The sequence below is a fragment of the Bos taurus genome, chromosome 6 (assembly GCF_002263795.3).
Source record: "Bos taurus isolate L1 Dominette 01449 registration number 42190680 breed Hereford chromosome 6, ARS-UCD2.0, whole genome shotgun sequence".
Lineage (NCBI taxonomy): Eukaryota > Metazoa > Chordata > Mammalia > Artiodactyla > Bovidae > Bos > Bos taurus.
This window is the reverse complement of record NC_037333.1, coordinates 116,022,689-116,036,553: the sequence shown is the minus strand read 5'-3', so window position 1 is coordinate 116,036,553 and position 13,865 is coordinate 116,022,689. Positions and strand designations below refer to the sequence as shown.

Below are 13,865 nucleotides of genomic sequence, written 5' to 3'. Positions count from 1 at the left end.
GTGTTTCCTTCAGTGAGGGCCCTCGTTTCTGGACCACGGGACAGTGGTTAGAGGCAGGGCACCGACGCCGCACAGGCCATCCTCTGCCTCGGAGACCAGAGCCTCATTCCTGTTGCTCTGTTTGTCCCGTAGCATCCTTTAAGGGAAAGCTCGTTTCTCCTGGTGTGGGGCCCTCCCGGGGGCCCCTGTCAGTTCCTCTCTTTCTCAGACCTCGCCTTTGTAAGGAGTGCGGCCCATCCATGTTCAGAATGAATTCCTTTTTAGAGTCATTTCAGTTGGGTACCGTTCCCTCACAGCGAGGCTCAGGGTGTGCATTGTTGGCAGCAGCGCTGTGTCTGCGGGCGCAGCACAGTCAGAAGGGCACCGTGCCCGCCTGGCGGTGACCCTGGTCCTCCCTGGGGACCACGCCTCCCCGCCTTTGCTCAGGCCCAGTGTGTTGGGGGCACACGAGCCCCGTGTGGGGCATCAGGCACTGGCCCGCTAGTTTGAACGTCCATGGCCAGCAGCCCTCGCTCGCCCAGACAGGTCGTTCAGGTGCTGTTTGTTTCTTTCTTTCTTCTGCATTTCTTACGCGGCGTGCTGCAGGAAGGGCCGTTCTTCTCCCCTGGGTGTTTTCTGCCTTTTCTTCCGTGTTTTTGTGGCGACTGTCGCAGGAGTCCTCACCTGGTGCTGTCGGTGGCACCCCTTTCCTAGCAGTCTTTCGATGCCCCAGATTCAGTCTGGGGGCCCCTGGAGGAGGACCCCCTGCGCCCCGTCGCGCTGTGTGCTCCCATATGCCCTGCTCAGACATCCGGCTCGGCGTTCCTCTCTCTTCCAGCTCTGAGACCCACCCAGGGGGCTGCTGGCGTGTTGCTGGCAGGACTGAGGAGGGCACATGTCCACCACGCAGAGCCCTCTGTGTTGCGCTTACTGCGGCCGCTGCGGCCGCCCGCGCCGGCGCTGCACCCCCTGCAGCCCCTTCCGTTTGCACAGGGTGTTTCCCTGCTCTGGGCCTGGGGGTCCGTGCGAGGTGGGCTCGGAGCTGCCTGCACGTGCAGTGGGCCCCAGATGGTGTGCTGCCTTTGAGGAGTGCTGGCTCGGGCGCCGTCCAGGCAGGGCGTGGGCTCATGCCCGCCCTCCCGAGAGCGTCCTGTCATCGGGTCCCGGACGTGGCCCATCTGTTAGGGGTTCTCGTGTGCCTTTTCTCTGACTGCAGCGAGGTCCTGTTTTTAAGGGCTCTTTCTACATCTTTTCGTGCATTTTCTGCTCATCTTTTTCTCATCTTTCAGCTGGGTTGTGGTCTTTTCCTCCCTTGTTTAAGAGTTCTGTGTGATGGGGGTGTTCGTCTGGGGCCACGCTGCCTGCTGCAGGCGCTTCGCAGGGTTCTCGTGGACGCTGGCTCTGGCTGTGTGTGCCTGCTCTAGCCTTGTGCAGGTTTCCCTGGTCACCTCAGTGGTCAGCTCACTGCTCTCTCGTGGTCTTGGGACTTCGAACATTTACTCGGTGTGACTGTTCGCACTAGCACTGAGGTGGCAGAGGAGTGCCCCGTGTTTTTCTAGTAACGCGATGGTTTCACTTTTTTCGATAGTCTCCCAGATAGGTTTATTTGGAGTTTATTCTCGTGTGTCGTGTGATGCATGAATCCAGTTTCGCCCTCACCTGGATGCACCAACAGCAGCTCCTGGAGAGCTGCTCTGCGGGGCCGGGCGCTGCCACGGGCCTCTCTGGGCTTCCGCCTCTTCCCCCTGCTTGTCCGCGCGCCCTGGGCACGCTGGGTGAGCTGCTGCAACTGCTTCTCTCTCCTCAGAGTCTTTTCAGTGTTTTCTTGGCTGTTCTTTCGGGTTTGTATTCCCATAGGAACTTTGGTGTAAATGTGCCTAACTCCCTTGGAAAAAACCCTCGCTTGTATCTTTATCGGTACTGCGTTAAATTTATAAATTAATTTAGGGAGAATTGATTTAATGATGACATTTGTCCTTACCAAGAACACGGGGAGTTTTTCCATGTGTTCAAATCCACTTATCTCTTTTTGGAATGTTTTAAGTTTTCTGTAATAGGTTTTTCACGTTTCTTATTGAGCTTATTTCTAAGTATTTAATCTTCCTTGCTTTTAATTTGAATGAGCTGTCCTCTGCCATCTTATGTTCTAACTTTGGACCATCCGGTGCGGTAGCCAGGCATGTGTCACCCCTGAGCACTGGGATGCTCCACGTGCAAGCTGAGGGGATTGTGAGCGTGAACTTAAACACCATTAAAACCCAACATGAAAAAGCGTAAGATGCCCCTATGTAATTGTCACATTGATTACCTACTGAAGTGAGCGTTTGCGTACGTTTAGTTAAATACGTATTACTGCAGCGAATTTTACTCGTTTCTTTATCCTTTTTTTAACGTGGCCCCGGGAGACTCGCGCTGTGTCTGTGGCCCGCGCTCCTCCGCCTGGTCTTTGGGTTCATGTATGAAAACCGCTGCCTTCTGCTCCTTAGCTTTCCGCCTTCCACCCTCGTGAGTTCCCTCAGTCTTGTTGGTTCTCTCAGGTTTTCTGTCGTCCGTTTGCAAATAGAGAAAACTTTACTTCTGCTTTTCCAGTTCTTATGCCTCATTTTCTCTTACGTAATCGCATCATTCATGAACTTAAGGGAGACATCTGGTGTCTCTATGTTAAGATTTTGGCTTTAAGGTTCATATAGTTCATCGCGTTAAGAAAATACCCAGTAATTCCTACTGTAAAAAAATATTTTATCAAGAGTGAGCTGATTTTTGTCAGAGGTTTTCTAGCATCTGTATAGATTAAACATTTTTCTTCTTAGACCTGTTGCACTTCATAATGATTAGGAAGGTTTTTTTTCATTGTCAGTATTCTTGAGAAATTCACCCTCCACTGGGACTGCTCAGGCTTTAGTGGTTTGAGAGGAACCTCGCGTGCAGCCCCCTGGGCTTGGTGCCTTTTTTGTGGGGTAGTTTCCTGATAACATTCTCTCTGCCCTCTGTGGTAATTGGTTTGTTAAGGTATTTCTGTCTTTTATGAGGTTAATTTTTGTAAACTGTGTTTCTGTGCTAAATTATCAGTTCGGCTACTTTTCCAGCCTCCTTCCGCAGACGCCTGCAGAGCACGTGCCTTTTGCTCTGTCTTGTTTGCTGTTAGCTGTGCTGGGTCTGTGCTGCGGCACCGGGCTTGCCCCGAGGCATGCGGGATCTTAGTTCCCCGACCAGGGTTTGAACCTGCGTCCCCTGCATTGGAAGGTGGATTCTTTACCAGTGGACCACCATGGATGTCCCCAAAGTACATTCTTTTTGACAAATTTATTTTAATGGTGGTTTTCTTCTCGTCATTTCCTATATTGTATGTTTGTGCTTCCTTTCTCCGTACTGTGTTTGACTCTAAAATAGTTTATCCATATAATGTTTCTTTAAAGGCTCTTGATTTGGTAATTAGGTCTGTTTTATTCTTTCCTCTGCTGCCTTAGTTTCCATCTTTATCTTTTTTTCCTGTGCTCTTTTTTGTTTCACTTCATTGTTCTTTACAACTTTTCCACTTGGAATTGAGTTCATTTCTTTTCATTCTTTCAATGTTATTGATCAAAGTAACACTTTGAATTTTTCTCTGAAAAATTTTTCTCTGAACTTTCCCTTTAAGTATATCTCATAATATCAGATAATGTTTCCACTTGGTTTCTTTTTTAGAAATTCAGGAATTTCCATGTGGTTTTCCCCCCTTTCACCGGGTAGTTTAATAGGTGGCTTTTAGATTTCCAGATGGGAGAGCCTCTCTTATATTAATAATTTCTAGGTTTTGGACTCTGTGATTCGAGAGTATTGTTTATATTTCTGCTTTTAATTACTGGTAATTTTAAATTACTGGTATTATCTTTGTGACTAGTTTTTGTGATTGCTCTGTGTGCATTTGAGATAAAAGTATATTTTCTCTGTTTTCATGGTACAAAACTATATCTAAATACATGTTTATATCCATGATATATTTTGAATTATGTTCGAGTCTTCCATGCCTTTCTTGGCTTTTGCCCTCTTAATCCGTATTCTGTTATTATCGAGGTTTTCTTTCCCTGTGTTCTGTTTTACAAAGGCGGTTTCTGTGTTACTCGGTGCGGCTTTATTATTAAAGCTCTCCTTTTCGTCGTGCTCCTTGCTCTTGGCCTGACTTCCCCCTTTGTCCCTCTGCTTCTGTTTGCCTGGCGGGCACCTCTGTCATGCTCCCTTCGTTTCTGGCCTTCCTGAGTCGCTTGGTTTTAGGTCATTCCCTTACATACAGCTTCGACGCCTGAGTCCTACTGTGTGAGCCGTATTGACAGTCTTATGTGCCGCGGGTGAGGTGAGCCCCTTTCCGTGTGCTGCTAGGACAGCCCTGACACGACTGTGTGATTATTAGACCTGTTCCCTGTGTGTGTCCTCTCTCTGGGTGCCGTGTTCGCTTCGCTGCTTCTTCCCCTAAATGTCGCTGTTTCAGAACACCTGGGGCGCTGTGCCTGTGCCCCGCCCCGCAGGCCCCGCCCCGCAGGCCCCGCCCCGCAGGCCCCGCCCCGCAGGCCCCGCCCCGCAGGCCCCGCCCCGCAGGCCCCGCCCCGCAGGCCCCGCCCCGCAGGCCCCGCCCCGCAGGCCCCGCCCCGCAGGCCCCGCCCCGCAGGCCCCGCCCCGCAGGCCCCGCCCCGCAGGCCCCGCCCCGCAGGCCCCGCCCCGCCCCTGGTGGGCCGTGGCCCTGCTTCCTGCCGGGGGCAGCCGCACACCGAGCGCCTTCGCTCCGCTCCCCACTTTGCCGTCCCTTCTCGCCCCACTCTTCAGCTGCGCTGTATCTGCTTTGTCGTCAGAGCATGTGGTGCTCGTAGGTCTGCACGTGAGTGAGCACGCAGGCACCCGCCTCCTGTCGAGATTGTGGGCGCGTGTCCTCCCATCAGGGCCGGGGCGAGTCCTCCAAGCTCCAGAGAAGCGTGCGGTTTCCATGGTCTGCACGTGAGCAGCCAGCCAGGCCTGGACTGTCTTAAGTCAACTTTCTCTCCACTCTGGTTAATACAGTTTATTTGTGCAAAAAATGTATGTCCGATAGTGAACCTGGCTATAGTTTCATCCTACTTTTTCCTTACACCACGATTTTTGACCCTGGTTGTCAGATCTGATCAGAAGAGTATCAGAAATCACTTTATAGAGGCAGCGTCCCCGGCAGATGCGCCTCTTGCTGTGTTTCTTTTCTGTGGTTGAAGCTGCTCTTCTTCTGGAACTATCATATTTGTGGAACAGCTTGCGATTGGGCTTTCCAAGTTGTCATTTTCTTGACTCCTGTAAACCCTCCTGGCTCAGTACATCTCTCCTCGTGTGCAGTGTCCCTGAGCAGGGGGGCCCCCCCGGCGGTGCTGGCGGGAGGTGTGTGCCGGAGGCCTGGAGAGCGAGCGGTCTCTGCATGGGAGGAGCAAGCCTGTGTGGATGGGAGGATGGGGTGGGGGGATGCAGCACAAAGCAGCAGCAAGGATGGGGCACAGGCATCCCTGGCTATTGACGAGGAGCGTGCCCAGCCTGCTGACCAGGGGCGTGAGCATGAGGAGCGGAAGTGGAGGGGTTCGCCTGTGGCCGAGTGGGATGGCTGCACGGAGGAGGTAGCTCTGTGCACGTGCGGCCCAGCAGAGGTCGGGGTGGGGTGTTGCTGTTGGTGTCCAGCTGTGGGTGAAGCCAGCGGGACAGGGCTTCAGGGAAGGACTGGGCAGTGAGGTCTGTGTGGGGGGTTGTTGTCCTGCTGGTCCTGGGGGCGGCGTTGCTGTGGCGGGTGGGTGTGACGGCCCCTGCCTGCCGCTGGGACTCTTCAGAACTGTGGGCAGCAGGTGTGCAGCTAGGCCACGGCTCCACTACTGTAACTGTTACAAGGTGTACTCTGTTACCCTCCTGTGCAAATGCCCAGTGAGAGGAAGAAAGAGAGTCTTTATGGAAGATTCCCAAAGTTGTCCCATGCTAACGTGGGGACAGGGTGGAGAGCAGCCTTTCACAGAGCGGCAGCGGTGGTCTGCACGCTCCTTGGATGGAGCCTGCTGGTGCGCAGGGCACCACGCACCCCCCGCCCCAGCCCCCCCAGTGTGTAAGTGTGCGCGGATCACGCCTCTGGCACCTGAGCTCAGGCAGGAAGCGCACCGCATCCTGCAGGCCCCGGATGGGGGGCAAAGCAGAGGAGAGAGTTAAGGACCCCAGCGGTGCCGAGGCTGCCTGCTGTAACCTGTCTCCAAGGAGGGCTCCTCACCTGCAGACTGAAAGACAGCCTTGCTGTTTGGTTGGGACAGCGTAAGGCTGATGATAAAGTCTCTGGAGGGTCGTCAAATGAGCCGAAGGCCCGGGAGGGCCGGGTTCCTCCAGAGGCTGGATCCAGGGCCCAGACGTGCCTTGCGTCTCCTGGCAGCCCTGCCCCTGCCCCTCCAGCGGGGACCCGGAACCAGGAGTGTGGCCTCTCGAGGGCTCTCCCCAGGCCACAGCCCCTGCGCCGCCTCTGCGGGGCCTTCACTCCACACGAGTCAGCTCATCCCACGGTCGGGTGTTGCCAGCCACCCGAGTGGTGTCCGCCCACCGCTGGCCCTTTGCAAAATCTTATCCTGGAAAAGGTTGTTAGTTTTTGAAGTAGTTGAAGTAAAACCAAGTGCTTTGTTCCGTTCTGGTAAGATGGCCTGCTATTTAGTTGACTTACCTCTTTCATTTTGCAGATGATGTCTTTCTGCCTAAAGATATCGACCTAGACAGTGTGGACATGGATGAGACAGAGAGGGAAGTGGAGTATTTCAAAAGGTAAGTGTTAGGCCTGGTGTCTGAGGCAACAGGGGCTCCGTGGCACCATGCATGCCCCGCCCAGAGCACTGCCGTCAGTCAGGGGCAGAGGTCGTGTCAGCGGCCCGCAGCCTGGCCACCGTGCCGTGTCACACCCGCGCACGAGCACTAGCCTCCGCGCCCTCGCGGTCACCGCCCCATTCCCCGTGTGTGTGGAGCACGCGCACGCGCCTCCGCGCCCTCGCGGTCACCGCCCCCTTCCCCGTGTGTGTGGAGGTGGGTTTACGGCGTCACAGTGCATCTCACAGCGGTCCTCGCCCGCAGCGTCCCCAGGGCCCGCGCCTCTGTCCTCACAGGCCTTCCCACTGACCTCTATCTGTGCCGGTGTTGGGACAGGGATAGGGATGCTCTTAAGGTGAAAAGTAACATTTTGGATAATATATTCCATTTTTCTGGTATGCACATGTTTAATAATGTTTGTCATAATTTCAGTAATATTTTGTCTATTTGAGCTATGGCAAGAAATTTTTTTCTTTAAAGTGCTTTGTTCTTTATTTAGCAGTACTTTAATTATTTTTTTCAGAAAACACACACATACACTCAAAAAAGAAGCAGTTTCCAATGTCATTAATTCATATTTGAGATATGAAATTCTAAGTGTTTCTGAAAACTATGTTTATTGTATAATGTGCGTGCGTGTGTTTTAACTCGTAGGAGATGATAAAGCATTTGCTAAAGTTAAGCATTTCACAGTAAAAACTCAACTAGGATAGAAGGGCACATCCTTAACATGATATAGGGTATCCATAAAATACAGTGAGTGTTATACTTAATGGTGAAACATTAAAAGCTATTCTTTGAGATTAATAATGTTAATAAGGATGCCTCTTATCACAACTTTTATTTCTAAAGACATAAAAAGAAACAAAGGGATAAGGATTCAGATGAAGACGTGGAATTGTCATTCTCAGATGATAAGAACGTGTTTGTACAAAGTCCAAAGGAAGGTACAGCTAAATTATTGAATTCCTCCACAGTTTGCCCTGAAGCTGGGTTCTGGAGGGCAGGGAATGGAATAATAGGGCATTTCTTGGATGTTGGTGACACTTCGGAGGAAAGTTTCCCCTAGGTGGACCTGCAGGGTTCATGCAGCTTATACTCACAGATGACTTACTATAACAAAGATTGTCAAGCACCCAGGACTTAGGACAAACAATAAAAATCTAGAAGTGAAAAACAGAATTGGTAAAATCAAGGTCTCAATAGACAGGTGATGGATTCGACCTGCTGAAGAGGGAGTGAGTGAGCTGGAAGGCACGCTGGAACGCACTGAGAGGCAAGGAAACCAGCAAACGTGGCGAAGGGCCCGGAGACGAGGGGCTCAGTCTAATGCACGCCTGACCGAAGCCCCTCCAAGAGGAGATGGAGAGGCCACGGAAAAGCAGGATTTAAAGAGACGACGAGTTGCAGAACTAATGAGAAATACGAATCTACAGAATCAGAAACACAGCATATACCAATAGGATAAACAAACAGAAATCCACTCCTCCACGTGGCATTTGAAATCAGACCATGGAGCGCTACTTAGTGTTCAGAAAAGATCGTCTATAATTATGAATCCCACAAACTTCTTCTTTCCCGTAATAAAGAAAAGCTGCAGGAGCATGCTGCAAAGAGACCTGTTTAAAAGGAAACTGTAAAATTATACTTTAAAAAAAAGAAATTGGGAATTCCTTGGCAGTCCAGTAGTTAGAACTCTGCTTGCACTGCAGGGGGCATAGCTCCATGCCGTCAGGGAACTAAGATCTTGCGAGCCATACAGCATGGCACCAAAAAAAAGGAAATTGAGCTCAGGAGATTAGTCTGATATACACAGGAAGGGATGAAAAAACTTCCTGGTAAATCTTGGTAAACGTCTAATTGACATTATACTTGAAGGAGCCCCAGTACTGAGCATCAGCAACTTGTCTGCTCAGTGTGATGTGATCAGAGCTGAGTATCCTCAACCCCTTTTTTATTGTTAGGGTAGTTACCATTCAGACTGAACCTGAATGGGCTGGACACAATTCTAACAGCAAACGTTAAAATAATACAAATAAAATGTATAAACTGGTAATCAGTAGGAGGAATTAAAAATCAAAACTCGAAAAACAAGTGCAGAGAAAGTACAATAGACAGATTTTTAAAAGATGATAGAAGTCCAGTTGTCTCAATAGCCATTATAGGCAGTAAGCAGAAAGAATATAGTTTGTCAGACTGTGTTAAATTTTTTTAATGTATATACACATAAATATGTATATATGCTATATACAAGAAAATAACCTGAACTGTAATGGAGAGGGACAGGGCTCCCCTGGGGGCTCGGTGGTGGAGAACCTGCCTGCCAGCGCGGGAGACACGTGCTCGCTGCAGTCTGGGGAGGTCCCCCCACAGCTGCCTGAGCCCGGGCTCCCCGACAGGAGACGCTGCCACGAGGAGCAGCACCGCTCACTGCAGCCAGAGAACAGCCACGAAGCGCCGGCGTGGCCAAAAGTAAGTCAAACCGTTTCCTTAGAAGAGCGAGGCGGAAATACAGATAAAGACAGCTGTTCCAGATGTGTTATTCTCAGATGGAATGTATTTTAACAGAAGGGATAATTGATGTTTGCTGCCTAATGATAAAATGTTCCATTTGTTAGGAAGAAATAGGAATTTTAAACCTATGTATTTAATAAAACAACTTCAAGTTACAAAAAGCAATTTGGGCTTTACAGAGAATTAGACACAATAAATGGGCAAAATAAAGGACAGAAACAGTAGGGACTTCACAGAAGCAGAAGATACTAAGAAGAGGAGCGAGAACACACAGGAGAGCTGTACAAAAAAGATCTTCACGACCCAGATACCATGATGGTGTGATCACACACCTGGAGCCAGACATCCTGGAATGTGAAGTCAAGTGGGCCTTAGGAAGCATCACTATGAACAAAGCTAGTGGAGGTGATGGAATTCAAGCTGAGCTATTTCAAGTCCTAAAAGATGATGCTCTGAAAGTGCTGCACTCAATATGCCAGCCAATTTGGGAAACTCAGCAGTGGCCACAGGACTGGAAAAGGTCAGTTTTCATTCCAATCCCAAAGAAAGGCAATGCCAAAGAATGCTCAAACTACTGCACAATTGCACTCATCTCACACGCTAGTAAAGTAATGCTCAAAATTCTCCAAGCCAGGCTTCAATAGGACGTGAACAGTGAACTTCCAGATGTTCAAGCTGGATTTAGAAAAGGCAGAGGAACCAGAGATCAAATTGCCAACATCTGTTGGATCATCGAGAAAGCAAGAAAGTTCCAGAAAAACATCTACCTCTGCTTTATTGACTATGCCAAAGCCTTTGACTGTGTGGATCACAACAACTGTGGAAAAGTCTGAAAGAGATGCGAATCCCAGACCACCTGACCTGCCTCCTGAGAAGTCTGTATGCAGGTTGTGAAGCAGCACTTAGAACTGGACACGGAACAACAGACTGGTTCCAGATAGGAAAGGAATCTGTCAAGGCTGCTGTATCTTGTCACCCTGCTCATTTAACTTGTATGCAGAGTACATCATGAGAAATGCTGGACTGGATGAAGCACAGGCTAGAATCAGGATTGCCGGGGGGAAATGTCAGTAACCTCAGATACGCAGATAACACCACACTTACGGCAGAAAGCGAAGAACTAAAGAGCCTCTTGATGAAAGTGAAAGAGAGTGAAAAAATTGGCTTAAAACTCAACATTCAGAAAACTAAGATCATGGCATCACTTCATGGCAAATAGATGGAAAAACAGTGGAAACAGTGAGAAACTATTTTGGGGGGTCCAAAATCACTGCAGATGGTGACTGCAGCCATGAAATTAAAAGGCACTTGCTCCTTGGAAGAAAAGTTATGAGCAACCTAGACAGCATATTAAAAAGCAGAGACATTACTTTGCTGACAAATGTCCATCTAGTCAAACCTATGGTTTTTCCAGTGGTCATGTATGGATGTGAGAGTTGGACTATAATGAAAGCTGAGCACTGAAGCATTGATGCTTTTGAACTGTGGTGTTGGAGAAGACTCTTGAGAGTCCCTTGGACTGCAAGGAGATCCAACCAGTCCATCCTAAAGGAAATCAGTCCTGAATATTCATTGGAAAGACTGATGCTGAAGCTGAAGCTCCAATACTTAGGCCACCTGATGAGCTGACTCATTTGAAAAGACCCTGGGAAAGATTGAGGGCGGGAGGAGAAGGGGACGACAGAGGATGACATGGCTGGATGGCATCACCGACTCGATGGACGTGAGTTTGAGTGAACTCTGGGAGTTGGTGATGGACAGGGAGGCCTGGCGTGCTGCAGTCCGTGGGGTCACAAAAAGTCAGACGCGATGGAATATGAACCAGCCGTAAAAATGATGGAATAATGCATCTGCAGCGACATGGGCGGACCTGGAGGTCATCACAGTAAACGACGTAAGTAAGAGAAAGGCGAGTGTCACGCGGCATCCGTCGTGTAGAGTCTAAAGTACGACTCAAGTGCACCGATCTGTGAGACAGGAAGAGAGTCACGGGCCTAGAGACAAACCGGTGTCGCCGTGGGGGAGGAAGGTGGGGAGGGTGGCGTGGGGGTTCCGGATCAGGAGATGCAGACTCGTCCGCGGAGAAAGGGTGAGCAGGCTCCTCCATGCAGAATTGGTGAACAACAAGGTCCTCCCGCAGAGCACAGGGAGCTGTATGCAGTGTCCTGTCATCAACCGTATGGAAAAGAAGATGGAAAGGTACACAGGCGTGACTGAGTCACTTCAGTGCACAGCAGAGTAACAAACACCGTGAATCAGCTGTACTTCAGGAAAACTAAAGGAAAGGTTCGCTCTTGAGAGCACTTCCACTGAAGCCTTAAATGCTGGAGTTGGGTAGTAAAACCTGAAAATCAGTGAGTTACGGATTTCATTTGAGAAATTAGAAAAGCCACAATAGAGTAAAGGTGGAACAAAGAGATAATTTACGTAAGAGAAATAATGAAACAGGAACCAGGGAGCGGCACGGCCAAGATCTGATTCTTTGACATTAAACAACGGGGTCGTAGGCCCCGACCCCCAGGGAGTCCCCCACTTCACGTTAGGAAAGAAATGCAACGTGGGTACCAAAACCTGCTAAAACCAATACCAGAGAAAATGCGCAATTGCAGATTTGTTTCTCTCGTGAATGTTAGACGTGAAAATCATCAAGAAAATACATTTCAAGTAACAACAGTATGTTTTTAAAAAGCGGCATGTGACCAAACTGGCTTATTCCGGGATTGAATTACTATTAGGAAGTGTTTTTTGCTACATTCATATATGAAAGAAGAGGCACGCAGTCATTTCAGTGGGTTCAGACAATACCTTTGCTAAGATCTTAGCACCCATTTATAATTAAGAAAAGAAAAAACAGTAAGCAGTGGAAGAAAGTATCTGTAGCCTGGAAAAAGGGATCCACCAGCGGAGAGAGAGACATAGGCGGAGCGTCTCCCAAAGTGGGAGGCGTGCGGAGCACGTGTGGTGCGGAGCCTGTCGTCAGCGAGGCTGCTCAGCCCTGCACACGGGTCCCGAGGGACAGAGGGACAGGAGTGGAGACCAGGGGCCCAAGACCTGCAGGGAGGAAGCAGGCTTTCACTTACAGCGAGCTGATCGTTTGGGAAGTTCAGGGCACGCAGCACAGTGTAGCAAGAGCCGGCTGTAGGATAAGTGCACCCAAGTTAGTTATTTTTCTCTCCACATTGGTAATACAGAAACAGAGTTTGAATAAAGACAGCAGTCATCACAGCGCCAAAGTCTGTGCCGTGTCCACGAATCGGGAGCCGTGGGGGCCACAGAGGGGCGTGGAAGACCCAGGTCTCAGAGGCTCCATGTGCGCACTTGCAGGAGGGTTGGCACCTTAAGTCGTTGGGCTTCCCCAAGGTCATCTGTAGATTTAAAGCCCAGGAAGGGTTCTGTGGAATTCAACGCAGTGTTACTGGAGCACGTGGGGACGGACCTGCGATACAGCCCGGGGAGGACTGACACAGCAGGAGAAAGGGACGGAGCTGAGCCATGTGCACCGTGAACACTGCTTACACGCTGCACGTCAGACAAGGCCCAGCGCGCGAGAGCGCACACGGTGATGCCACTCACAGGGACTTGGAATCAGGCAGACTGAAGTACAGCGTTCAGTGCCTGCTGCTCAGCCCAGCAGCTCCTCTCCAGGGGTCTCCCCAAAAGCTCCCGGGAGAAGAGAGTGGATGCTCGCACCGAGACTTGTTCCTTGACGTCCTGCAAGTCTTACTTATAGCCCCAACCTGCCAGTGACCCCGAGGTCCACACAGACGAGCAGATAGACAGGCGACGTTCCCTCCACCCAGGGGCTGCTGCGGGCCACGTGGGTGCTCCGCGGAGGCCAGACCCAGGGTGGGCGCCGAGGCCCCACTGGAGTGAGGTCCAGGGAATGGGGGCGGCGTGGGGAGACAGACGGCAGGTGGCTGGCCTGGGGCCGGGGCGGCCAGGAGACTTGGGGCGCCGTGGATGTGCCCTGCGTCCTGCGCGATGGGATCATTTCCCAGACACTGCCTGCACTTTGTTGTAGGTCAGTTATACCTCGGCGAAGTCTGTTTTTAGAAATGAAGTGTCTTGTTCAGGGATGTATACACAGGTGTTAGGACTGTAAAGAAAGGCACAGGGGTGATCAGCGTAAAAAGCCAGGTCAGTGATTCCTTCCGAGGTGAGGAGGGCAGGGCCTGAGGTGGGCTCGGGGCGGGAGCATCTGGTGCTGGCAGGGGCCCTGGCCTGGCTGCTAACCCATGGTATTCACTCTGTATTTATTCTTTATATCATGTGCCGGGCTTAGTTGCTCAGTTGTGTCCGACTCTGTGTGACCCCATGGACTGTAGCCCGCCAGGCTCCTCTCTCTGTCCATGGGATTCTCCAGGCCAGAACACTGGAGTAGCCATTTCCTTCTCCAGGGGATCTTCCCAACTCAGAGATTGAACTCAGGTCACCCGCATTGCAGGCAGATTCTTCACTATCTGAGTCACCAGGGAAGCCCTTCTTAGACACACCAACCATAAAATAAAAGATTGATAAGTTAAGCTACACTAAAATCAACAACTTGCTTTTTAATAGAAAAA

The 13,865-nt window shown here is 50.4% G+C and overlaps 1 protein-coding gene across 3 annotated transcripts in view; it reads left to right on the top strand.

Annotated features, from left to right (window-relative positions):
* Positions 1 to 13,865, top strand: part of FAM193A (family with sequence similarity 193 member A) — a 148,441-nt gene that overhangs the window by 132,498 nt on the left and 2,078 nt on the right. For all 3 annotated transcript variants that reach the window (XM_024993744.2, XM_024993745.2, XM_059887866.1), the window contains exon 20: positions 6,669 to 6,750. In XM_024993744.2, the coding sequence (XP_024849512.2) occupies positions 6,669 to 6,750 (82 nt within the window). The remainder of the gene's footprint in view (positions 1 to 6,668; positions 6,751 to 13,865) is intronic.